The 26,684-nt window shown below is 40.6% G+C and overlaps 1 protein-coding gene and 1 non-coding gene across 3 annotated transcripts; both read left to right on the plus strand.

The window, feature by feature from the left end:
• Positions 1–793: 793 nt before the first annotated feature.
• Positions 794–26,684, plus strand: LOC115577322 (collagen alpha-2(V) chain-like). Of its 2 annotated transcripts, XM_030410341.1 has the most exons (56): positions 7,964–8,108; positions 9,301–9,516; positions 11,762–11,980; positions 12,069–12,293; positions 12,855–12,871; positions 12,969–13,001; positions 13,093–13,125; positions 13,454–13,507; positions 13,667–13,759; positions 13,845–13,919; positions 14,030–14,074; positions 14,222–14,275; positions 14,423–14,476; positions 14,602–14,655; positions 14,912–14,965; positions 15,086–15,139; positions 15,255–15,299; positions 15,389–15,442; positions 15,541–15,585; positions 16,354–16,407; positions 16,627–16,725; positions 16,810–16,854; positions 16,933–17,031; positions 17,151–17,204; positions 17,305–17,412; positions 17,498–17,551; positions 17,641–17,739; positions 17,983–18,036; positions 18,138–18,236; positions 18,363–18,416; positions 18,499–18,552; positions 18,653–18,706; positions 19,020–19,073; positions 19,546–19,590; positions 19,748–19,846; positions 19,937–20,044; positions 20,270–20,323; positions 20,495–20,548; positions 20,816–20,869; positions 20,969–21,022; positions 21,130–21,237; positions 21,519–21,572; positions 21,717–21,770; positions 22,066–22,227; positions 22,324–22,431; positions 22,717–22,824; positions 23,165–23,218; positions 23,343–23,450; positions 23,559–23,612; positions 23,753–23,860; positions 23,978–24,031; positions 24,121–24,228; positions 24,639–24,999; positions 25,106–25,296; positions 25,497–25,739; positions 25,824–26,684. In XM_030410341.1, exons 1-56 carry the CDS (start codon positions 7,979–7,981, stop codon positions 25,968–25,970), a joined length of 5,025 nt encoding a protein of 1,674 aa, XP_030266201.1. In that variant the 5' UTR covers positions 7,964–7,978; the 3' UTR covers positions 25,971–26,684. The 2 variants fall into 2 exon arrangements, with proteins under 2 accessions (XP_030266202.1, XP_030266201.1); XM_030410342.1 differs by lacking the exons at positions 7,964–8,108; positions 9,301–9,516 and adding an exon at positions 794–1,041.
• Positions 7,448–7,520, plus strand: trnar-ccu (transfer RNA arginine (anticodon CCU)). Its single transcript has one exon. It is a non-coding gene; the product is annotated as a tRNA-Arg (tRNA).

Raw genomic sequence — 26,684 nt, forward strand, 5'->3', positions numbered from 1 at the left:
AACTGTGCCATGCACCTTAAACTTACTTTCTTCGGACCTGAAACTGCTTTGAAACGGCTTCAAGTGACTTCCCTGACTTGTTTAAATCAAGAAGGAGCTCTTTCACATCAATGCTGAGCTCCTTAGACTTTCCCATTGTAGTGTTTGTGACTGAGTCTAAAGGCTGTATCAATCTTAATCACCTAAATTGATCAGAACTATGTAAACTTTTGACCCTTACACAAAAATTTTACTCGTACGTAACCGTTTGTCCAGCATCTTGGAAGTTCGCGCTTCTTTAACGTTACAAAAACTCATTTGATCCATTGTTTTATTTGAGAAAATATTGTATTGTTATCAGAATGAGCGGATGGTGAGATCGAATATGATCTATTTTAAATCTCGACAATCCCTTCTCATCTCATTATATCATTTAAAACTACCATCAAAAAGTAAAACAGTCACTGGCATGCTTTGTGTTTCTCTGTCGGCTCTTGAATCATCAAGACATGAAACATTTGGTTGTTTAAATCAAGCAGACGTTGTTCTTGAACCACAAAGCAGCCAAGGTGGAGCAAACATGTGGATATCCTGAAAAGAGAGACTCAACTTTCGAACGTCTTTCCTCGGCAGCATCATCCAGCCCCGTCTTCTTTCATCAGTCTCTTTTGGTTGGACAAATTTAATGCAGCCTCTAATTAGCTACATCTTTCAAGGCAATTGCATGAGCCCCGAGGAGGAGGCTGGCCTTGAAATAAAGCAAGAAAAAAAAAGAGATGATTGAGGAGGAGGAGGAGAGAGAGAGAAGCAGGGAGAGAGGTGGAGGGGAGCTTGTTTCAGTTTGCAGTAATCGCTCATCCAGGAGCCTGTTCCACTCAGGGATATTTGGATTTTTTCAGTCTGGATGCTGTAGCTCGGGGTCGGGCTCTCTCTGACTTGTGAGGACGCTGCCTGTCTGGCATCCAGACATGGACCCCTCGTTGCGCTCTAGGATTACCGTCTGCCTGGTCATCGCCTTGGCTCAGGTGATCGCCGTGACCTGCCAAGAAGATGCCAAGAACGGTGAGTGAAAACCTGACAAATCTGACTGCTTTTGCTGTCCTCTGATTGTTTTTTCCGCGTTGATACCTGATATGTTGGAGTTGCTGACAGGTTTATGCAAAAGGGTCATAAAGATGTGTTGGCTTGCTTCTGTTTCTGTGGGCGTTTATGGTGAAATAAACATGCGTAAACAGTTCGTTTAATACCTGGAAAAGTTACTTTTTCACATTTGTTTTATGTTTAACTCTTGACACCGATGTTTCCTCCAGGTTTTTCTGCCTTTTAAAAGTATTATGATTGGCTCACCAAACCCTGACACAACATTTCCATCTGTATTTTTTCATGAAAGTGACGTGTTTTTGCAGGTGTGTTTGTGTTTCCCATTCCTTGTTTATGATATCTCTCTTAGGAAGTGGTTTTTGTGGAAGATGCTCATCTCTTTCGTGTTTAGGTTTTAAGTGAAACTGCTCTGCCTACCAGCGACCGGGCCACACTGGCCTTGTGGTTTTGGGATCCAAAGGTATAAATCACACCCACAACCTGGGCCAGAAAGGTTTATTACGCCTTAATGAGGCTCCACTTTCCTGTCTTCGTGAGGCTGCTAAGTGATGATTAAGAGTAGCAGCAAAACCTTTCAGGAATTAAGAAGAGATGGAGAAAGTGATAGCGAGCTTGGATCGCCTTGAAGCTAAATTGGCCTCACACTGCTGAGACCGAAACTCCAAATCAAGACGAGTTCTCACAGGTGGAGATGTGGCCGAACTAAAACAAAATGTCCCAGTGGATCAAAAATATCTTCCCCCCCTACAGGCTGCAGTGCTCGCTAAAGCACGCGTAGGGCTGGCTGGGCTATTTCAGTGCGAGGTCGAGGCTGAATGACGGGGTTTTGGGTGCCACGGCTATAATGATGTGGCCTCGCAGATGGGACGGACAAAAGCAGGCCACTAATTTTGGTCAGACTTCGGGCCAGAGGCAGACAAGACACACCCAGAATGAAAAGATGCTGGATATGAAATATGCCTCGCTCGCCTCCATCCAAGTTCACCTCCACTGAAGCAGCAAAAGAAGAAAGACTTTACTTATAGATGTCTAGCAGATCCCTGAAGGTTATGACATGTGTAGTATCTGTTTCTGGGGATGATTATATGTCCTTTCAGTGTTGTACTCTTGATTCTTGATCGACAGGTGTGTTACTACAGGCCAAAAACTGAGAAAGGAGCATGATTCTAGCAATGAAAAGATGACTCTTGTTCATCCAACAGTGGCATAAAAACAAAAAAGCCTTTTTAACAAACATAAACAGATATATGATATACCTATTGGCCAATAAGACCTTCTATTTAGTATCGTTAAAGAGATTGGTTAAAAAATCCACATATTCACTTTCTTCCTGGAGTTTGATGATGAGGTCCAGAGGTGGACTCATGATGTTTGAGGGCCAGGGGCGAAAAAATTAAAAAGGGCACCAACTGTATGCTGTGGGGCACCAGCACACTGAGAATCGCGATACATTTAAGTTTTGTCCACCAGTGCGAAGATCTATATCACCTTCTTGCCGGTAAGCTAAATAAAGAAGCACTTAAAACTTAGCTTAGCATAATGAGACAAAGTCCCGCCCTTTCTTGGTTTCCTTCAGGGATCGTGGTTGATGGCAAGAGACACGTCATTTTTTAAAAACCTGCTTGAACTGTGCCAATAATTACGCATATGATGTTTGCAAATAAAAAGTATTATTTTACAAGTTAATAAAGTCACAGTTCATTGTAAAGATAGTTAAATATCATTTAGTTTTGAGTGAAAACTTTCAGTGAACTACATCGTCGCTAACACGGCTATGCTTGAAAAGGTGAAAATCGCAGCTAGTCTGTCCGCATTATCTGCAGTTATGTAGCACGCTAGCTAATATGCAGGACCGACTGTACAAGGTGTTGTTGATCGTTAAACCAGACAATGTAACTTGCGACTTTCTCAACTTTAGAAGTGATCTTTGAAATAGACAAAAAACTTTTAATTTATGGTGCAATTCATCTCCACAATTAGCTTAGCGTAAAGAATGGAAAAGGGTGGTTAGCCTGGCTTTGTCAGATGCTAACAAAACCACCTGCTAGCATTATTTCCTGGCAGAGCTTCAGCTGGTTGTCTTGTCTTCTCTGTTCAACATTTTCCCACTGCTTCCAGTAATTTTGCTAAGCTACGCTAACAGGCTGTTAGCTGTATCGTAAAGACATGACACTGGTATCAATCTTCTCATCTTACTCTTGAAACTGTGTGAACACCTTTACATACACTATTTCTTTAACTTGAATATGTTAGCAGTCGAAATAGACGTTACATTTTTTATATTACACTTTAAGATTAATCTGCATGTATCACCTGTTACATATTGGTTGAAACGAGTGCAACACAAGTAATTAATCAGTCTGCACAAAGATTAAAAGAGCCTAATCTTTCTGCAGCTTCTCCTATCCCATGAATTATCTCATCACTTGTGAGTCCCAAGTGTCATTTTAAGCCTGATTCAGATGCTCTGTTTGTTTCAGAGCCAAACATGTCAGTTGTTGTTGTGAAGGAAACGGAGATTTATGACCCCGGCTGTCAGCTTGTTAGGATGATGAGTCGCCATTTTAGAGTTTAGCATGCTGTTCTTGGCTCGGCGTATGAGAATGTGTTTTTTTTGTGTGTGACTTTAGATGGGAGGAACTAGAATAGGCAGACTTCAGTGTATTTGTATCTTACAGGGTAAAATAAGATGAGACAATATTGGATTTAATGGACTATCAATTAGAGAATTACTGCAGTGGTTCCTACATTTTTAGGGACTGTTTTTAGAATAGTTTGATAGTTTTGAAGGATTTAGGCCTGAGGAGGGGAAACTATGACATATTTTGTACGAAAACAGCAAAAATTACAAAAATGATAAAAAGTTATTTTCTTGAGAAAAAGAGTAAAAATAAACCTGATTTTATGATTTTTACTTTTTCTGTAATTCTCGTATAACTTGGCTGCCAAACAGTTCAGATGAAGAAGATGAAAAATGCTTATTAATCAAATTGTGGCGCGTCCTTGGAGCCCCGAAGCTGCAGTTCACATGGGCGGGCTGTTGTTTTATAATAAACCTGAGCTGAGGAGGTTTTAGGCGTCTGCAAACCACAAGGTCCGAGAGCTGCACGGACAGTTTCCACTTAAAACGAAGCCCTCACTTAGTCATGATAATTGCTCTCATGGCCTAAATCCAAGCTATAATCATGTTTAAATGCCTACAAAATATAGTTTTGGGTCACAGGAGTCTGTAGGTTGTGAGTTTACTGCAAAACTTCCATGTAGAAAGTCAGAAACAAGAGCTTTTCTTTAAAAAAGGCAGTAGCAGGAGGGTAGAAACAACCTGCAGCTCATTGATTCTGTAGTTTCCTACATGCTGCAGCCTGCGAGTCGCTCCTCAGGGTGAAGCCGGTCGGTGCTCCGGGTGTGGCACCTCTCTGCTCTCCCAAATAAAGGCGAAGCCACAAGTTCTACCCGAGCCCAACGTATAATACAGCCACTGTGGTTTCCCCTGAAATAACTTGTGCTTTTGAAAACGGGCCTCTCTCGCGGGGAGAGGCCCCACCACATAATTAGTACTTACAGCAGGACGTCACTGAACTGCCTGAGTTAAAATATGCTCACAAAGCTCGTAACAGGTGGCTATATTTGATTTTTTTCCCATTTTCTTTTTAGATTTTACAATTTTTACTATACTTTTCTGTCTTTTATAAAGAAAATACTGACAGACAAAAGAGGGTTTAGGGTTTAAATACTCACCAGTCGGGTCTAGATTGACAGAATTATCTCGCTTAATTATGTTTTTAATGACATTTAACACATTTGTCCCTCAAAGCTACATGCCAAGAAGGAATCCTAATTCCATTTCGGAACATTTTGTTCAAATTCTTTAAAGATTGATATTTACAAACCTGCTAAAATGAGTTAAACAACAGCTGATGCAAGTTATCAAGTCTAAAAATCATGTTTTTACTTGAAAGAAACATTTGCTTTTTCCTTTTTTCTCAATGTACGTGCATTTGCTCCAAAAGACAATTAAATTACAGGATTCTGGGTGCACATCTTGGCATGCTTCTTGATTACATGACATATAGATGAGATGAATGTTGTGCACTAATGTTAAAACTATAGGTCTCATCTAGTGTCAGACAGAGACAGAAATGATTACATACTTACAGCACAGACACATTTATGGACACATTTACAGCCAGGAGCTGTCAGACTCAACCACAGTCTAGTCACTGATTGAAGTGCCTTGCTCAAGTGCAGCTCAGTGGCAATTTGCCTGAAAGTGTTTATCAGTGCTCGAGGACATCGAGTTCTTTGAGTGATAGTTTTGGTTTTGGTATGTAGATGAATGAGAGCAGATTTACCTGCTCTGTCTGGTTTTCCGTGAACATAAACCACTAAAAATCAGAGATGTAGGAAGTATTCAGATATTTTTCTTACATAAAATTAGCAAGATAACAGAGTAAAAATACTCAGTTACGAGTAAAAGTCAAGTACAAAAAGTATTTGCATCAAAATGAGAGAAGAAACTGTCAATTTCAGACTAATTCATATGTTATATTAATGATGCATTATTCACTGTAATGTCACACCTGTCAAAGATGGAGTTCAGTTTAACTCCCTAACTGTAGCTGCCGTACTGGGAGCTTGGGGAGTGTTAGCACAGGTTAGCTAGCTAGCTGGTGAGCATGCTAACTTAACTAGACATCCCTGAAACAAATTAAATACACATCGTAACTTCAAATTTTGACACAATTTGACAATTTTAGTAAAAGATAACTCAAATTTGTTTATATTTTTAGATACTTCTGGGTCGCTCAATCAGTAAATTATACATCATAATTTATTAGCTGTTTAATATTTTGTGTCAATGATCTGAATCTGCAAAGGGAGTCAAACAATTTCAAATACATGTAGTGGAGTAAAATGTACTATATTTGTATAAAGGAGCAGAAAATGGAAATCGGCTAAGTACAAAAACAATCTCATGCAAGTGACTTTAATTTGTAATTTGTTTATATTAGTGTATAATTGTTTGTATTTTGTGGTATTTTCATGTGGAGTTTTGTGTATTTTAAAGGCCCACCTGTAGTGACGACATTAGGCTGTAAATACTGTGATTCATGTTGGAAAATATTGAGTAAAGTGAATTAAGTTTAGTGAAAGAAACAAATGAAAATGAAGCAGCAGCAGAGGTTGATGTATATTCTGACTTAGTCTCCAAACACGGCTGGATACTACACTTCCCATGATGCAACACAACAACACCTACCATTATAAAGCAGTTTTAGAGTCGTACTCCAGTAAATCTGTGGAATTTCCCTGTGAGCTCGGCAGCAGCTTCAGTTTATTGGCTCAGTGTAATTTACGCCTTTTTAATTTCACGTCTTTATCTGAAGTCTGTCGCAGTGAAAGACTAAAAACAATACTTAACTTGTGAACTGAAGAGAGCGACGAGGTTGGCACTCTTTAACTTTCTATGACAGTTATCAGTGGTGTAATTTAACTAAGCACCATTTTATGGTATTCAAAGGGTTTTTAGTTAGAGACAGTTTGAGTTGGCAGTCATTACATTATACAAAATAAGATTTCAAAGAAATATATGTTGAGCTTGTTCACTGTGATACAGGTAATAGTTAAAATGATGGAGGACTGAAACTGGCAAAATAAAAGAATCATAATAAATCGACCAAAACAACAGTAAAGAAATTAAAATTACTACATTGGTAATAATGCGATTATATTACTTTTACTGCATCTCCTTTTATTCAGTTAATTTTACTTAATTAATTGAATTCCTTAAAGTTATAGGGAATCGTGGGAGTGCCATTTAAAACGAATAGCCTACATCTGTAGAAAAATAAAATGGGGTTATATGAGGAGGCATAAATAAAAGAATTAAAATGTAAATCAAAAGTTTAGGAATATAAATGCAAATAACAAAATATTACAAATATTTCATTTATATGTATAAAAAACCAGATAATTGCATATTTACATTTTTTGCATATAAAATACTTAAAATATAATTTTAATGTTCTTTGCTTTTTTATATTATGTTATTTTATTTACTTTTAGGCTATCTATTTATTTTTCCTTATTAACTTCAACTTTTTTCTCTCAGTTATAACTCTACAAGATATAATACGATCATGCAAATATGAAGATAAATAACAAAACATAAATTATAATAATATACATCTTAATTTATGTCCATATTTACATGCTAATTCATTACTTCCACTCAGTTTTTGGCCTTCCTGTGACTCCGTAGGTACTGTATTATCCTCATTAGAAATACATTTTTCACTCCCATAGAGATAATATTTATCTTTTATGATCAAATCTTATTTTCACATTAAATTTTCTAGGTACCACAGCCCCAGTGGCCTAATGGATAAGGCACTGGCCTCCTAAGCCAGGGATTGTGGGTTCGAGTCCCATCTGGGGTGTTGTGCTTTGTTTTTGTCCTGATGCAGCTGTTATTACAAGTACAATAGGAGTAGATCTATTCATGCATGAGGGCAGGATGCAAAGCAAAGTATGGGTGCACCCTAATGGCCAAAAGTGGGAAGTGCAGCTAGATTTCCTTGCTCCTTATTCATTTGAGTTAGTTTGAACTGATGTAATTTTGGTCTCAGCGACTTCTGTTTCATGTTTTGTTTTTTCAGATTGTTTTAAGAGCTACAAATAAAAAGTTTCCTTGTTTTATGTACTAATACCAACAAATGTCTCCAACACACAGAAAGTGTTTCATGACCTCTGGAGTGTTTAAAGTGGGTGTGCGTGACCCCGTTTACCGTTGCTGCTCTTGCTTGACTCAGGCAGCTGCACAGAAAACGGACGGGTCTACTCCAACAATCAGATATGGAGCCCCGAGTCGTGTCGAGTCTGTGTGTGTGACACGGGGATGGTAGTGTGTGAGGACGAGGTGTGTGAGGAGCTCAGTGGCTGCCGGACTCCTGTGACTCCGGAGGGCGAGTGTTGCCCCGTGTGCTCGACCACAGAGCCGACTCGCAGCACAGACACTGACGCTGCAGGTAAATGGACATGAACACTGGACAAACACCTTCAGCTCTCTTTCAGTTGGTGCGACACATCATTATGGGGATTTTCTATCAGTGTGACGAGGGAGGAAAATGTGTGGATTTACTCTTTGATGTATCTTCATGAAGTAGATGTTGATTGGCTGTCGAATAATGACACTTCTGAGGAATATCAATGCTTTTACATTGATTAAACTTTTTTCTTGTGTTGATGGTTGGCATTGCTTCTCTGAGGATCCTTTTAGGTGTTGGCAGAGACTTGGTATAAGGGGTGCTGGTATTGGTGTGTATCTGTGTGGTTGGGTGGAGGGAGTTTGAAAACACGGGTGATGTTTCCTCTGGAGCCATAAAGGATTTATGTGGTAATGTGATTTAAATACGATACAAAACAAGCCAAAAGATTACATATTCTGGCAGAGTCTGCTTCAAAAGACAACAGGACCAGTGGTACCGCAGTCTTTTCAAGCTGCTATTTGTATGAAAGTGGATTTTTGAGTCTGACCTGAACTAGAAAGACCATTTTTTCCATTTGTGTCCGTTAAAACCAAATGTCTTGTCTTCATACAGGAAGTACAGTTGGGTGTTAGAATCATCAAACTTGCCCCGTGTGGTCGGTTGACGCCAAGTCAAGGTGCCACTGGTCAAGTGTTGACTCATGAGTGCCATCCACTGTCGTAAACTGTGGTTCAAGCAATACTTTGGCCATTTCCCTTCAACCACAGACTCCACTGAGGAAACCAGTTTTCCCATCGCAGTGTTTACAGGTTTTTGAGCAATTACAGACCCACAAGAATCATGATTGTTTTCTCTTGGTCTAAACTTCTGGATCGGCTCCACCGGAGCAGGAGCTTCGACCGTCTCAGAGCTGAAATAGACCAGCTGTTATTGTGACTAGTCTTCTTGTTTATTACAGTAAGAAAAGAGGAACGTTGTGATACTTTAAAGAGCTGGTTTTACTGTTTGAAGCAGCTGTGAACAGAGAGCTTTTCTTGGAGTTCCTTTGTTTTATGGTGTACAGAAATCGGTTGATACAAGACGTAGAGCGACATACTTAAGGGAAATGTGAAGTTTGCCGTAGTTTCCACGATTGAAAACCCCATAATGATGTCCAGGCTTCACCAGCAGCTGCCAACTGAAAGGGACTCAGCCGCAATACTGACGCCCGTTGCTGTTCTGTCTCATGAAGATACCTGCACGGAAAACGGAAAGACCTACTCCCACGATCAGATATGGAGCCCAGAGCCATGTCGGATCTGTGTGTGCGACACGGGGACTGTGGTGTGTGAGGAAGTGGTGTGTGAAGAGCTCAGGGACTGCCAAACAACCGAGGCCCCCGAGGGCGAGTGTTGCCCCGTGTGCTCCACAGCAGCACCACAGCCTCCTAGCACGGACAATAAAACTGGTAATAAATATTTTATTGCACCTGGCGGAGGAGATTTAAATGTGGGTCTGTACGTTCCATAAATATCCACATTTATAAATCCACCTTCAGGGTATTTATGTGGATTTTTATGCGGTTTTTACTGTCAGATAATAAAGACGAATGACAATCATAACTCTTCTAACGTGCTAATTTAGAAATCAACTCCCTCATCATCCTCTGTTGTCATTGTTACCTCTTAACATCTGTTTATTTCCCAAAAGTCCTTCAATTTCTTTATGATTTTTTGTGTTTCATCCCAGATCTTTTCCTCTCATGTTGTCTTTGGCATCTATTTTCTAAAGCGGTGTTGTTGTAACATGTATGACACAAGTTTTGACTCTATTTGGTACAAATTTCAAGCTGCTTTCACTGAAATGATGCGCTGAAATACTAATTGTGAATTGTGACCTGTACGATACACCCTTATGGTATTGAAAAGTCAAAATTACGATGTTGGTGATCACCCCGGTGGTTTTTGAGATACTAAGCTAGATTTGCAATACACATGAGATCAGAAATGGACTAGATGTGCATTGCATGGAAGTCTTTGTACCCTATCAGTGAAATGTGCTAAAAATGGGTTAAGGCTGACTCACCAGATGCAGACTGTTGGTGTAAGCCAGCCATTGGGTGCCTATTTCAGGCTCTACTACTCTCCCCTTGCCCTACCTACGTGCTAACGTTTTAAAATTCCCTGTCTCTACGGTAAACAAAAACCTCTGAGCCGGAAGACAAGTTAGCCTAGCCTTTACCTGGTTTCTAATGGCACCCATGTAAACAAGCTAGCAGAAATGACCTTTTCTGTTTGCAGGGATTTAGGCCTTTTAAAGCCAGGGCTAAACAAGTTCCCCTGATGCCATTTTGAAGAGCCACGGTCGTTGCAAGGCTGCAGATCATTTATCTCAATCTCCAGGTGTGTTATATTGGACGTAATGATCCCAATCAAGGGTTTAGCCCACAGTAAACTGGAGTAAAAGCCTGAAAAGAGTGCTCCCTTTTCGATTCACTCAATCCATAATCAATTTTGAAGCGTTTTGAACCTAGGAAAATAAAAAAAAACCTATAAACACCCGGTGTCATGCCTTTTAATGTTGTTTTACACCAACCACCAGCTTACAGAGAACGACTCTGGGCACTGATGTCACTTGCTGTTGTTTTCCACAAAGATTCCTGCACAGCGGACGGCAGAGTCTACTCCAACAATCAGATATGGAACCCCGAGCCGTGTCGAGTCTGTATATGTGAATCGGGGTCGGTGTTTTGTGAGGACGTGGTGTGTGAGGATGTAGGTGACTGCAAGACCACCGAGACCCCCGAGGGCGAGTGCTGCCCAGTGTGTTTGGCTGACACTCAAACTGGTAAAAGCTGGAATGCGACACTGCACATTTAGTGTACGAAACACTTCTTCTGCGGATGCTTCCTGGTTATTCTCTCGCAGTGTTTGCTGTGACTCCAGCAGTCAGGCGATCTTTCCATCGTTGTCAGGACTGCTGGTGCTTCTGTGTCATCTTCCTCCCAGCCTGAAGCTTCTCGTCTTCAGGCTCCATCCTGTGCACACGACCTTGAATTGTTCATTTTATTTCTACAATATCGTGTTTGGAGTTTCCCTTTGATTACATTCTCAGTTTGCAAAAAGGAATACATTGAATTTTTGCCGGATAAGATCGCTTCTCAACTGACCTTTGTGCAGCAAAAAACACTGGTAGCATCGTTTGACAGCCATTTTGGGAAATAATGGAGCCGCTGCCAACTTTTTCTGCCACGCAAAAGGAAGTTGAGCAAGTAGCTTATTTACCAAATAACGTGTATTCCTCTGGGAAATTGCTTTGTCATGTTTTTTTTATTGCACTTTTGATGATTGTAATTGTCATATTTAATTGTATTTGCACTTTCTCTTTCAGCAAAAATTAAGCCTCAAAATGTGGAATTACATTTTTAAATGAATTGTTCTTCCTTCAAAATTGACGACCTTTTAAAGCCTCTATGTGTTGGATTTTGATATGTGTGACTTTGGCGACTCCTAATGGTCGTTTGGAGGATGCTAAAAGCCACAAAAAAAATCTCGACATAGGGGCTAGCATGAAAGATTAGCATGTTAGATAACCGAGAGTTAGATGAGAGGATCAACACCTCTCTAACATCTGTATGCTAAATTTGAAGATACACTCACTGGAATTCAAAAGTCCACCAGATATTAATTTAATTCCCCTGTCTCATAAAAAAGATACCTGCACAGAAAATGGAAAAGTCTACGCCAACAATGACATGTGGAACCCGGAGCCGTGTCGGATCTGCGTGTGCGATATGGGAACCGCCGTGTGTGAAAAGGTGGTTTGCGAGGACCTCGGCGACTGTGAGAAAACTGTGATCCCGGAGGGCGAGTGCTGCCCCGTGTGCCTGACTACAGCTTCAACATCAAAACCCAGCGTGGACCCCAACACAGGTAGCTGTTGTGTTATAATCCTGACATGTTTGCAGACTAGCGTGTTCTACTTTTAAAGTATTCAACCTTTTACTGTCCTCTGTTTCAGCTGCTGATGAGAAGATAAGTGAGAGCTGCACGGTCGACGAGCAGGTCTACCAACACAACGACATCTGGAAACCAGAGCCCTGTCGCGTGTGCGTCTGCGACGACGGTGTCGCCATCTGCGATGAGGTGCAGTGTGAACTGGTGGCAAACTGCGAGAAGGTCGTCACCCGGGAGGGGGAGTGCTGCCCCGTGTGTGACAGCTTCGCCAGCGCCGGCAGACGGATAGGTGAGAGGGTTAGGGTTAGTCTTATTAAATTCAAACCTTTACCTACCAAATGGTGACCGTATTTAGACTATTAACTTGATTTTTATTACCATTTATTATAAAATGATTTAAAAGGTCAACAAGGGACATTACTGTACACGGTTATGTACCTTCCAAACAGGGACCGTATTTAGAAATTAAATTAATTTTATGTTAACTTAGTATGTGGTGGTGTCAAAGGTCAACAAGGGACATTACTCCACACGGTTCTCTACCTTTATTTTGAAAATTAAATTGATTTGACTGGAACTTATTATGTAGTGGTTTAAGAGATTAAAAATGTTTGGTTGTAAGTTTCAGTTGAAAATCAGCAAAACAAGATTTTAAATGTTTGAATTGTCAATTTAATTCTATTTAAAGATTTTTTTTGCATAATACTTTCCATGATAATGACGAATGAAGTAGTTTATAGTTAAAATAATATGAAGAACTAGAGGAATTATTTAGGTTTAGGTTTGTTGAGGAGGGTATATCACTGTTTAGATTAATCTAATTCATTTTTCTTTTTTGTGTCTTCCAAAGAAATCATGGGCTTCAAGGTAAGTTGTGATTCGTCCTGACGTGGATTTATATTTAAGATGAATACAAAAATGATTGTTCTTTAAATAAAAAAATATTGTTTATGTTTTTTTATAGGGAGAGAAAGGTGAGCCAGGCGATATCCCATATGTAAGTAATCTCACTTAATTCAATTGACTTTAAACTGTGTGTGAATTTAATTTTATATCCATCTAACACTTATTTTCTTTTTTACTCTCAGGTGGTGGGGCTACCTGGACATCCAGGACCCCAGGTGGGTTTCTTCTACTTTTACTGTCTTTATTGTTTTTATGTTCACTCTGAAATATATCAGTGTGCATAAGTGGGCAGTGTACAATGTAAAGAGCTCATCAAATGCATCGAATGAGCTGACAGGAGGCTTTAATGTCAGACCTCATGAGAATTTCTATTCACTAACTTGGACACTAGAGGGCACCAAAGATAGAAGTAGATTTCAAAAAACAACCTGCGAGAAACTGAAGGAGGATGATATGATGTTATAACTGCAGTATTCTGTGTAACTACAGAAAATATCATGTAAGAAATATTAATTATCTCTTGTATTTATGTTTATGGTTCAGGGTCCTCCAGGAGCTCAGGGACCAACTGGACCAAGAGGCTTTAGAGGCAGAAAGGTAAGTCGGAATGAAATAAAAGCTGATGACACCAATTTCTTTAATATAAATTCATCAGTTTGAAAATACACTGCATATATTCATTAGTGTCCACTGGCCAAGTACAGTGAAGAGGAACGTGTTGCCTCTCATTAATCATAATGCCTATAACCCCTACAGGGCTTTGCGGGGCCTCCAGGATTCGACGGAGAGCCCGGTGTGCCAGGAAATCCAGGAGAAGCAGGACCCCCAGGCCACCCTACCCACCCTGGGGTGAGTCAACAAATCGTTGAGCAATCTTATAATAAAAGGTTTGAAAGTGGACAATTGTTTGAAAATGTCTTTTCAATCATTTCAGGGCAACCTAGTGTCTCAGATGGCTTCAGGTTTCAATGAGAAGTCTAGTTTCGCCGGGATGGTATCAGGATCCAGGGTGAGCGTAGCAAAAAAAACATTAAACTTTAAACTACATGTATGCAAAGTTGTAAAGTTTGCTATCATGCACAATTTAAAAACCTCAGTGTGTGATTGATTTTGTGTCAGGGTGAACCAGGAGCACGAGGACTTCCAGGGATGCCCGGACAAGCAGTAAGGAAACATTTATTGTTCATAGGATTCAATGTAGAAAAACACTAAGTCACTCTAAACAAGCGACTTAATTAATAGCTTGTAAAGTAAGATACATAGTTTTACCATGATTATTCCTCCTGATTGATTATCGTTTTCTCTGTTCAGGGTCCACCTGGTGCTCAGGGAATTCCAGGAGAGCCTGGAGATCCAGGACAAATGGTAGCAACATATTTGTTATTTGTTTTTAAAATTGGTGCTGATATTCACACAAAGCCTTGTTTGAGAACCTGCTAGATTTAAATGTATTGGAGCCAAAATTTTAAAATCATATGCGAGTTGTGACGGTTCTTTGTGTTTTGTTCTCAGGGTGAGCCTGGTCATCGAGGACCAGACGGGCCTCCGGGAAAGGCTGGACTTGATGTAAGTCAAAGATAGATTTTACTGTACTGTACTTAATTACAACATTTAGACATTTATACGTCTACTCCAATACACTCCCTTTACTACATTCATTACATTGTTTTTATTTTACATTTTCTGCTCAGGGAGGATCTGGACCTGCAGGAGCTCCAGGAGAACCAGGATACCCAGGATCTGCCGTAAGCAGTCGTCTTCCTACGTTCATATAAAATTACCTGAAATATAGTATTATTAATTGTAACAACACAATCAATCTCTGATGAAACAAAGGGGATGTGATCAATTCTGCATACACTACATTTGTAATTTAATGCTAAATATGAACAACAGTAATTATGATGTATAAAAAAAGGACAAGGGCTAACCTCCATCCAGGGAATGATGAAAACTTAACAAAGACTATTCATGCTGATTGGATTATTTGTGTAAATGCAGGGTGTGAGAGGATTCCCAGGACTTCCAGGTCATCCAGGACTGAAAGGACAAAAGGTAAGTCACACCGATACGTATCAATGCATGCTACCTGATCAAAACGTATGTAAGAAGTTATATATAATTATATTATCTTGTAAGAAACATGAAAAACTGACTTGTGTTAATCTCCAACAGGGACATGTTGGTCTTCTTGGGCCAAGAGGTGAATCTGGAGCCGTCGGAACCAAGGTACGAATCTGTCGTCTGATATTATGATCCTCAAAGGTGATGATTGTCGTTTCGATTCATCGTTTGAGCTGCACATTTCAAATCTGCATCACATCCGTCTCTTTGTGTTTTTCAGGGTAAATCTGGTACTCCTGGTGGAATGGGTCCTCCAGGTCCACTGGTAGGTGACACACACAGTAAACGCACCAATAGAACTTTTCATACAGACCCGACCACTTAGATTCTGAGCCTGTTTGTGTTTCGTTTCAGGGACCAGCGGGGATGCAGGGAGAGAGAGGCAGAGCTGGACCGACCGGTCCTGTGGTAAGAAGACGAAACATCTTCATCTGTGCGAACAAATGGTGCAAAAATGTAAAATGGTGTTTCAGGGCTGAGAGATTTTCTTTCTCTTCATCTTTCAGGGAAAACGGGGTGCAGAAGGTCACGTTGGCAAACCAGGTCCTCTGGTAAGGACTTAACGCTCCAGTATAAATGCAATTCAAAGCAACGGTTAAACATTTTGGATCTCTGTCTGCAAGAAAATGTGGAATTTTTATGTCCACCATGATTATTTATGTGTTCAACCTACTCACTATGACATAAAGAGCAGTCAAACTGGGCCAAACGGGCACTGTGTAAATATATATCAAAGCAATCTGAAACAATGGAAAATCAGATAATATGACTGGTTCAAGACGTCACAGTATAAAACTAGTTCTCATAGAGTGAACTTGAAAGCTCAGATTGTTTAGTGTAAATATAGCGAGTGAAGGTGGAGATATTATTATTATTTATTATTATATATATTATAATATTATTATTATGAATATTATTATTACTCTTAAGTTAATGTTTATTTAAAAAAAAAAACATACTGTAGTTATGATGTTAATTCTTTTCAAAAGTCATGGTCATCGGTCATCTGATATAATGTTTATTGAGGTTTTTTGGGTCCAGTATGCTGATACAGTATGTCAAAGTAAAGGAATAGTTGTCAGGTCATATAGGCGATGTTGTGCTGAAACAAAAGATACCAAACTTTGGCATGGGAAGGTTTTTTAATGTGGTATATGAAATCAAAAGTATTCACAAAGACTTACGTTCATGCTTCTCTGGTTTTTAGACATTATTTAGCCACATTATACAAAGAAACTGAACTTAAACCTTGAACATAACAAACTGAAATTACTTAAAATTTCGTTTTGAATATTTAACAACTTGTCCTTTAACTACAGGGTCCAATGGGAATCGTCGGAATGCCAGGTTTTCCTGGAGGCCCCGGAATGAAGGTGAGCTATTTAGTAGTTTTTTTTTTTTGGTTTTAGCATTAAATGAAAGATTTGAGTTGAAGATTAAAGTTTTTGGTTTTTGTTATAATGAATAATAAATAAATAAAGAACTTCATCACCTTTCATCAGTATCACTTGAGCCCTTTAATTTCAACAAAACATCTAAAAAATCATCTTAAAAGGTTCTTGGATTTGAGGTGAGTCTGTTGTCCATGACAGGGTGAAGCTGGACCGACAGGTGTCAGAGGGAGTGCAGGACAACAGGGACCAAGAGGGGAGGCCGGTCGCGTAGGACCACCAGGACCAGCAGGACAGCAGGTGTGTTACGATTACATCATTGTCTCTTTTATTGTTGTGTTCGGCTTTTGTATTTACTATAAGCTAATATTTATTTTTTAACAGGGTGCTGAAGGGACTGATGGAGCTCCAGGTGCCCGTGGACAAAGTGTAAGTGTTGTTGTAAACCAACTTTCTGCATATTTTTGTCTGTTTTTAGAAAATCTGACTGATCCGTCTCCTCCACAGGGTATCGCAGGTGTCCAGGGTCCAGCCGGGCTGTTAGGCCCAGCCGGCCCCCCCGGCCCCCAGGGGACCACAGGAGCACCAGGACCAAAGGGACAAGTGGTACGAGCTCTCATTTAATCTTATTTCCTCTTTCTTTATATATATGTGTGTAACTTTGTGGCTGATGGTGCATTCAATTGCACACTGGAAGCTTTAATGGTTTGTCTGACCTTTTACAGGGTGATGGTGGAGTGCCTGGATACAAAGGAGAAGCTGGATTCAAGGGAGAGAGAGTAAGCTTGAAATACAATCCTTTGACCTCCTGAAGTTAAAGACACTGACACTTCAGTTTACTGTTATTTTGATTGATTATTGATTGTTTGATCATGTTAGGGTGACCATGGAACTCAAGGTCCACTGGGCCCAATGGGCGAGGACGGGAAGCGAGGACCTCGTGGTGACGCTGGATCCATCGGTCCTCAAGGACCTCCAGGAGAGACAGTGAGTCAACTTTTACTTCATCTTTTTCATCAAAAGTTTCATGAACTCAGGGTCAGAACATCACATTTTCCTTCATTTGTTGTAGGGAGCTCCAGGTAATAGAGGTTTCCCCGGTGCAGATGGTTTACCAGGACAAAAGGTGAGTTGACTTAATTCTAAACTATTGCCATCATCATCCAAAGCATGTTCTTTTCTGTGTTTTTAAACATTTGGTGTTTGTCCAAACAGGGAGCCCAGGGTGAACGAGGACTGCCAGGGTCGGCCGGTGCCAAAGGTTTAGATGGAGATCCAGGACGTAGCGGAGAGCCAGGTTTAACCGGGGCTCGGGTAAAGCAGACATTCACATGATGCTCTGTTGTTGCTTTGAAGTAATTCAGACATGATTAAGCACAGGTTATCTGAAGCTTCCCCAGAACCTGAAAGAAACCTCACAAACAGGATGTAAATCACATAAAGAGAGACGGAATTGCTCAAGATTACTTTGCAATAGTTACATATCTTCTTTTGATGAGAAAATCCAGCTTCAAAGGTGTCTGAGGTTGTTCTGTAACTGTGTATCTTATCTCACAGGGTCTGACAGGACTAATTGGTGCCCAGGGAGCAGAAGGGAAGCTGGGACCAATGGTACGCAGAAATTTTAAAATCGCATCACTAATCAAGGATTCCTTTTTATCGGAATAACCAAGTAAGAATTATGTCATTCATTTTTTTTTGGGTCTTTCCAGGGCTTAGCAGGAGAGGACGGCAAACCAGGCCCAGCGGGTTCTACTGGAGGAAGAGGTCCAGCTGGACAGATGGGCCTGCCGGGACCAAAAGGCTTCAATGTCAGTATACTTATATGTGCAACTTTTAAACTGTGTTTGGGTGATTTACAGAAGCAAAGAGGCCACAGATTGACAGTAATTTATAAGAAAAGATCATAACGTCTGTGTGTTCCTGTTGATTTTCAGGGTGATGCTGGGAAGATTGGAGAGGCCGGCAGCCCCGGGCCTCCAGGTCAAAGGGCAAGTCACTTTCCATTGATTGAATTTAAACTTAATCATTAATTATTTATCTATACTAATAGGTACTGTGTCTGTCTTATAGGGTGTGCATGGAAAAGATGGAGAGGAAGGCGCCGCCGGTCCAGCCGGCCCAGCTGTGAGCATCTGATATCATCATCATCATTATCATTCATAGTTTGATATCATCACATTTAGATCATATTATATTAACATATGTTCTGTTTGCTTTTCTTTAGGGTCCTGCTGGAAAGAGAGGAGAGCAGGGACCACAGGGAGTGAATGGTTTCCAGGTATACTTCTGATAATTACTGACATTATTTTACACTGTCCATGATATATATAGTAAATAGTTGTACAGGCATTTTGATAACATCTATTCAAAAGTCCTTTCATAAGTTCTTGTTTCAATAGTTTATATTTCTACCTTAATTTAATGGAATTATATTTCATGAAGAACCTTGTAACTCTGGTTTTGAAAGGTGCTATAGAAATGTTCATTTATCTATGTAAAATATGTATATTTCCTTTTGTCCTCTGTCAGTGGTTAAACTTGAAAATTGATTTTAATTACCATGAAATAAGAATTGTGTTTCTATTTTTTAGGGTTTGCCCGGACTTCCAGGTCCACCGGGAGAGTCAGGAAAGCCAGGTGATGAGGTATGACGAAAAATAAATATTTTATACTGTACAATGATGTTTAATCAGTTTCATTCTTATTGTGCATCTTTTATATTATATTGTTAAAGTGATATGAGAATATATATCATCTTATATCTCGTGATACGGCAAGTGTCGTCTTTTCCTGGTAGGGCAGCATTACAGTAAAGTGAAGTAGTTTTCTAAACTTAACACACTGTTCTACTTGTTGTAATACTTGCCTTTGACGATTATTTATAAAAAACTACCCAACAGTCATCCCTACTATGTTGCTGTAACATCGAAATCAAGATAGTAGGCAAAAATATTGTGATATTTTGATGCCCAGTTCTAGCATTTATAAAGTGCATTGGAGGAAAATTCTAAATATTGAAATACATATCTTGTATTGCAATGATATTTGCAATACAAGATATATGACCATATGGTTGAGCCCTAACTTATCATGTTTAGCTGTGTCTGTTTTTCCCAGGGTCTTGCTGGAGAGGCTGGAACTGTTGGTGGTACAGGTCCAAGGGTAAGTCAGTCTGTATTGGTTATTTTTTATGTTTTATAGCCAAATATTTTCCATCATACACAGTTTTTAAATTACCTTTCAGTCAGAAGTCTTTCATTTTGTCATTTCATCCAATAAGGAATTGCTTCATGTCTTTGTCCTTTGATTGTCCTCGTAGGGAGAGAGAGGCCCTCCAGGAGAGAGAGGTGAAGTTGGACCCAATGGCCTGCCAGGACCTAAGGGTAGTCCAGGTGGACCAGGACCAGATGGGCCAAAGGTACATTAACACTTGCAAACGAAAACCCTTTGCAATATTTCAACTAGTTGCATGTTTACAATAAGATTGACTGTGTGTGGTACATTTTAGGGTAACCCTGGTCCAGCAGGTGGTGTTGGAGAGCCAGGAGGCCCAGGACTTCAGGGTATGCCAGGAGAGAGAGGGATACCAGGACCTTCAGGCCCCAAAGGAGATGCAGTAAGTTAGAGAAGAAAATGATTATATTGTCTGCAAAGAAGTGGAGATACCCCCAAATCTCTGCTACTGATAAGAACATGACTCTGTTCACATGGTTTTTTAGTTCTATGGGGTTGTCTCAAGTAAGTCCGGGGAATGTAGGGGATCACTAAACGAGGCAGAGTTGAACTGTATGTTTGAAAGCAATTCAACAGCTTTCTAAAGGACGTTGAACTTTCCTAACAGGGCTCTGTTGGTGAGAAAGGACCCGAGGGTAAAGCTGGAGCTGACGGTGCACGGGTGAGTCACAACATGATTAGTCAGGACAACAACGAGACTGCAGATTTAATGTTATATTCCAACTGTTTAATAGCCACAGGTCAATATGTAGCACACACATAAATCTTCAGGACAAAGTGGACCAATGTCAGTCTCAATATTCTAACATATTTTTTTTCATTTAATCAAAAGGGGCTTCCTGGTGCTGTTGGACCTGTTGGTTCAGGTGGACCCAACGGAGAGAAGGTGAGCTCAAATTTACACATTATAGCATGTCTTAATACTGTCTTTATACTGGTTTTTAACATGGGTATGTAGAGCAAGACACGTAAATACCGGTCAACAATTGAATTAAAATCTAAATGAGCACTGGATATGACCATGAACCCTTTAGCTAACGCTTAAAAAACTTTAAAGTTCTTCGTTGATAAAGTTTAAAATGAAACCTACATGTATGAAAATCCTTGTCATGTTCTCAGAACTTTGTTCTATAAAGCTTTCTTTTATTGAAAGGGTGAAACTGGACCACCAGGACCTACAGGACGCAGAGGCACAAGAGGAACTCCTGTCAGTAGAACATTATATTTTTCATTGACTTTTCTTCTAATGTCCGTACCTTTATTTCTTCATGATAAAATGTATATCTGTGTCTGATGAATGTAACAGGGTTCTACTGGTGAGCCTGGTCCAATTGGCGCTGCTGGCTTTGCTGGACCTGCTGTAAGTGGCCAATGAAGACAGCCTAAATCATGGCAGTCATGTTCAGTATATACCAGTGAATAAACCAATAAGGGCTTGATAAATAAAAGAATCTCTTTCTCTTACAGGGTGTTGATGGTCAGCCTGGGGTCAAAGGTGAAACAGGTGAGCCAGGCTTGAAGGGAGAAGGAGGAGCACCTGGACCACAGGGGATGGCTGGGAAACCAGGAACACAGGTACATACGAAACATTAAGGAACTACAATTGTAGTTCTTCTTCAATTTTGAGGCTAAAGCTCCCACCATCTTTGTTGTCTACAGTTTAAATGATTACTCTCTCGTGATTAACTAGCGTTAGCATTCATAGCATTACTCAGCTAACCACATTCTCCAGTGTAGAGCAGCAAATCGTTAAGAGCTTTTAACTTATGCACCTGTTTACTATAGTACTGTTGAATCGCTGGGATTAGCTTGAGAGCTAAACTAGGCTTATTTCTACTTGTGTTTTGTGTTTCTAGGGACCAGTTGGCGTGACTGGATTGAAAGGAGGCAGAGGAACACAGGGTCAAACGGTGAGTTACCCTCTATATTTTCAGACACTTCAGTGAGTGTTAATTTCTTTCTTTATAACTTCAACAGGGTTATTCTGAAGTTCTTTGTAACATGTAATAACCATACAAGAGGTACTATTATGATCAAGTTTTTTCTTTTTGCAGGGTTCTCCTGGTTTCCCTGGGCTGCCTGGAGGAATTGGACCAGCTGGTGCTACGGTGAGTTTATTGGATTTGAAAACGTAACTTATACATTCATGCTGATAATCATGTAGCCCAATTGTTAGAATACAGCCGTAGAATGAAAAGGCATTAAAGTAATTTAAATGGAATCATCGGGCAGGATTTTGTTTTTTTTCCCTATGAATTCAGTAAAAGGGCCTGGAAAATGTAACTAATGCACAAAATATAACATTTTAGAAATTAGGAAAAAAAAAGTGTATCTGAATATCTGAATATTAGTGTATCAGTCTTAGAATTTGGGCACAGAAGAGATCGTGTGTGTGTGTTTCAGGGTGCTGTTGGGCCAGACGGGCCCATCGGTGGTCCAGGAAAGCAGGGCCCTTCTGGTATTCGAGGAGAGAATGGAGCTCATGGACGTCAGGGAGAGAGGGGTCATCCAGGCCCAGCAGGGAGCCCTGGAGAGAAGGGAGACTCTGGAGAGGACGGTCCCCCGGTAAGATGAAGGCTTTGCTAATCTTTCAGCAGACAAACACACAAAAAAAACCTTAGATGTTTTAAATGCTCATCTCCGCTTGGGTTTCTCTGTCAGGGGCCTGATGGGCCTCCAGGACCTGCTGGCACATCAGGACAGCGAGGTATCGTGGGTACACCTGGAGTCAGAGGAGAGAGAGGCATGCTGGGACTGCCGGGTCCTGCTGTATGTATTCTTTCTCACACTGTTCCTTGTTGAACGTTCTTTACAAAAAGAAAACATAACATTTGCCGAATTTACAAGAAGTTCCAAATAATTAAGAATTCATAAAAGATAGTGTTGCACAAAGTGAATAAAGTTCTCAGCAACACCCAAAACTGAGCGATTTGTTGGGGGACTGGGGACTTTCTTAACAGGCAACAAAGACAGTATTGATTACCGTCTAAATGTAGTGTGTATAATGTGTAAAATTATTGTATAATATCACTTTGGATTCATTTTTTTTGTCAGGGCCCACCAGGAAAAGCCGGAGCTGCTGGAGCTCAGGGCGGACCAGGGCCTGCTGGTGGAGTTGGTTTACCAGGACTCACTGGGCCAAGAGGAGAGGCCGGGCCTGAGGTTCGTCCAGTCCACCTCAATCCTTATAAGTGTTGAGCTTATTTTTTTATCTGGACTGACTTGTACCCAATTCTTGCATCAAATCCAAAAACAAACTTACTAAATACTTGAAGTTCTGCCTATGTACTAAATGCTTTTAAAAAACAAACTAAATTAAGAGAGTGCTCACAGACACTAAATATGTTTATATGTTTCTTTGCAGACGATAGAGCTTTTTATGTCACAACTTTGGCTTTTAATTACCCTGTCTTTTGTACTTGACTGCCATTATAGATGTACAGTTTTCTTTTTTATTTTCTCAGATTGTCACATGTAAAGTTCATCATCTGTGTTAATTCAGGGTATTGCTGGAGCTGAGGGGCCTCCTGGTAAAGATGGTCTTGTGGGCGAAAGGGTGAGAGTATATGGCTTGTGTCTTGTGTGCTGTTTTATTTTAAGACGTGAACTAAATGTGCCATTCTATTAAATTGTATTAATTGTTGTGTGTACTAACGAAAAGTATGTGAATTGGTTTCAAGGGAGACAGGGGCAATCCTGGTCCAGAGGGTATGGCAGGTACTCCAGGGTCTCCAGGTACTGAGGGCCCTGTGGGTCTGACTGGTGGTCCAGGAGAAAGAGGTGAAAACGTAAGTTACAGAGGCAGAAATATAGCAAATTTTCATTTAATGTGCTACAATTTTCCATCATGTATCAATAACTGTCCCGTCATTTCTCTATATTTGTTTGGACTTTAGGGTGCCAGAGGTCCTGCTGGACCCCCAGGAGCAGCTGGAGTACGGGGTAAAGTGGTAAGGGACAAAATGTAACTGTGCTGTTGCGTGAAAATAACATTTTAAAATAACAATCAAAACTAAATTGGTGCCTGTTTTCAGTGTAAAACAGTGTTTTCCAGTGGTGTGTTGAGTTGTCACCCTGTGTCTAATTTTAGGGCCCTCAAGGACCACAGGGAGGGAAAGGAGCTGCTGGAGAACAAGGAGAGAGGGGTCAGAAAGGACACAGAGGTTTCACTGGACTCCACGGTCTGCCAGGATCAGCTGTAAGCAAAATGTTTAGCAAGAGCAAACGTTTTTGCATGATATTACAAATGTTTTTTGAACAGCGAGTGCAAACTTAAGATATGATATTTTTTTCAAGATATTTTTGTTTATTTCAGGGCGCCACAGGCGACGCAGGAGCTATTGGTATTGTTGGACCAGCTGGGCATAGGGTAAGCATATATTAGCAGTGTGTGGTAGTGTAAACAATAAAGGTTTTTTGTTATTTATAATATAAAGCTCTCAATGTTTTACCGTACAGGGTCCTCCAGGAGTGTTGGGTCCACCAGGAAAGGAAGGAAACATTGGTCAGCCTGGACCTATGGGCGCTCCTGGAAGCAGAGGATCCAGTGGTGAACTTGGAGAACAGGTGATGCAAGACAATTCTTTTTTTTATATTGCAACAATCGGCATTTTGGTATTTTACTAAGAGAGGTACGGTGACTGCAGTGGAAATCTCTTGTAGGGTCCAAAATGGAAAGGGTTAATCCTCTGAGGAGGAAGAATGTTCATGGCAGTCTGACCTTAAAATTTAGATAATTATTATATTCAAGTAAACATTTTGACCTGAAAGTTTGCTACACAAAATGTAAGGGTCATCAAAGTCATAATGAATCAAATCTTTGGGATTCTATGTAAATAAAACTGTCAGCACAATCTTGTAACAAGTTGTCAAAAAATACCTTGACCAGTGTCAGTTGTGGGAACATAAAATTATCCATCTATCACAGCAAAAATTAAGTTTAGGAAAATATTTAATTTCCATCTTTTCTTGGTCAGGGTCCTCAAGGTGAACCTGGACCACCTGGCCCTCCAGGCCCTCCAGGACCCCCCACCGCAGCTGTGGAAGACCTCTTCGTTCCCTCTTACGACTATGACATGAATGGTGGTGGCATGCCGGATGCCGTGGAATTCGTCGAGGACGAAATGGCTGCTGATCCTCCTCCACTTCCAGAGATGAACAAAGACGAAGCTCTTCCCAATAAGAACGAGGCTGCCCTGCGCGCAAACACTGGAGTCCACGCCACACTGAAGACCCTCAGTGGACATCTGCAAAACCTCCGCAGTCCTGACGGCAGCAAGATGAACCCTGCAAAAACCTGCCAGGACATCAAGCAGTGCTACCCTCAGAAACAGAGCGGTGAGGCTCCTCTTTTTCTCCAATTATCAAGACATTATTTTCAGTTATTTCTAGATGAGAACCACTTACGTATGTTGTTGTTTTTTGCTTGTACCTTTTAATGCAGGCGAGTACTGGATTGATCCAAACCAGGGGAGCACAAAGGACGCCATCAAGGTCTTCTGCAATATGGAAAATGGGGAAACTTGCATCTCTGCCAATCCGGACAACTTCCCCAGCAAAGCCTGGTGGACGAAATCCACTCCCACCTCCAACAAACCTGTGTGGTTTGGAGTAGACATGAACAGCGGAACCAGAGTAAGAATTTTTTAGATTCTTCTTTGTTGGGTTTGATTTATTTATGTATTTAAAAAGTTGTAGAACAGAGAAGTGGACTTGGTATTGGCTCGGTACTTGCCTAAGACCAAACGTCGAGTCACGTGTCTGATCTAGAAACTTGTAAAAGTTGAAATCGTGCCTTCCCTTGGAGTAATCATCTCAAACTGATCTAATTTCAGTTCCAGTATGGAAATAAAGAGGAGCAGCCGAACGCTGTGGCGGTTCAGCTGAAGCTTCTGCAGCTTTTGTCCAAGGAGTCACACCAGACCATCACCTACAACTGCAGGAACAGCGTGGCATACAAAGAAGGGAAGAGCAACAGCCTGAAGAAAGCTCTGGTCCTCAAAGGCTTCAACGGCCAGGAGCTGAGAGCGCAGGGCAACACCCGCCTCCGATACACCGTCGTTGATGACGGCTGCTCGGTAAGTCAACGCAGATTACTTAAATTTGGCGAAAAGCGATCGGAAGACGCTTTTGCTGACTTATCCGGCTTTCTTTTCCCTCAGACATCGAACGGAGCGTGGGGCAAGACTGTGATTGAGTACAGGACTCAAACTCCGGCCAGGCTGCCCGTGGTGGACTTGGCCCCCATGGATGTTGGAAAGGCCGATCAGGAGTTTGGCCTGAACATCGGCCCTGTGTGCTTCTCATAAAACACAACCAAGATGGACAGAAATATCCCTTTTTTCAGAGGAGTTACATCATCACCAGAAATTATAGTATATGGACTCCTCTTTGTGTGAGCGTACGAGTCGATGAAGGTTAGATGTTTTTTTTTTTTATCGCTGCCATTCTTCACAAGTGGCTGCATTTCCCATAAGCTGTCGAAGTATTTGCTGTGGCTGCCAGCAACGTAATTTATTCAGCAATCAATACTTTTGCAAACGAGAGCACAGTACTCTACAGGGAAATGCATGTGGGTGGAAAAATAAAGTCTGAGGTGCTAAATAAGATTAGATTGGGGTGGATAGTGGTGGATCAGTGGATTGTAAACGTGCATAAACTGGAAAACGGCCAATAGTATTAAAGTTTTGAGAGATTTAGTGGTAAAATTATAGTGTGTTCCATTAAAATAAGTGTTTAATTTGGCCTTTTCCTAGTAGATGCACGTCCAGAGGCCTGGATAGGGCAAGAGTTGTTATTGCAATGACTGTAGTTCTTAATTTTAATGGAATAAAAGATGAACATCATGCTTGAACGTAAATTATTAAGTTCTGTGCAGGAACTCATTTACTCTTTCAACAGAAAAAAAAGCCTTTGTATCTCCTTTTTAAAACTTCTGTAAATGCAACATATGACTGTAAATTGCAAATTATTTGTTTGTTGTTGACTATGGATGTGGAATAAATGTCTCTCTTTGGAATAAA

Source organism: Sparus aurata, chromosome 24 (genome assembly GCF_900880675.1).
Source record: "Sparus aurata chromosome 24, fSpaAur1.1, whole genome shotgun sequence".
Classification (NCBI taxonomy): domain Eukaryota; kingdom Metazoa; phylum Chordata; class Actinopteri; order Spariformes; family Sparidae; genus Sparus; species Sparus aurata.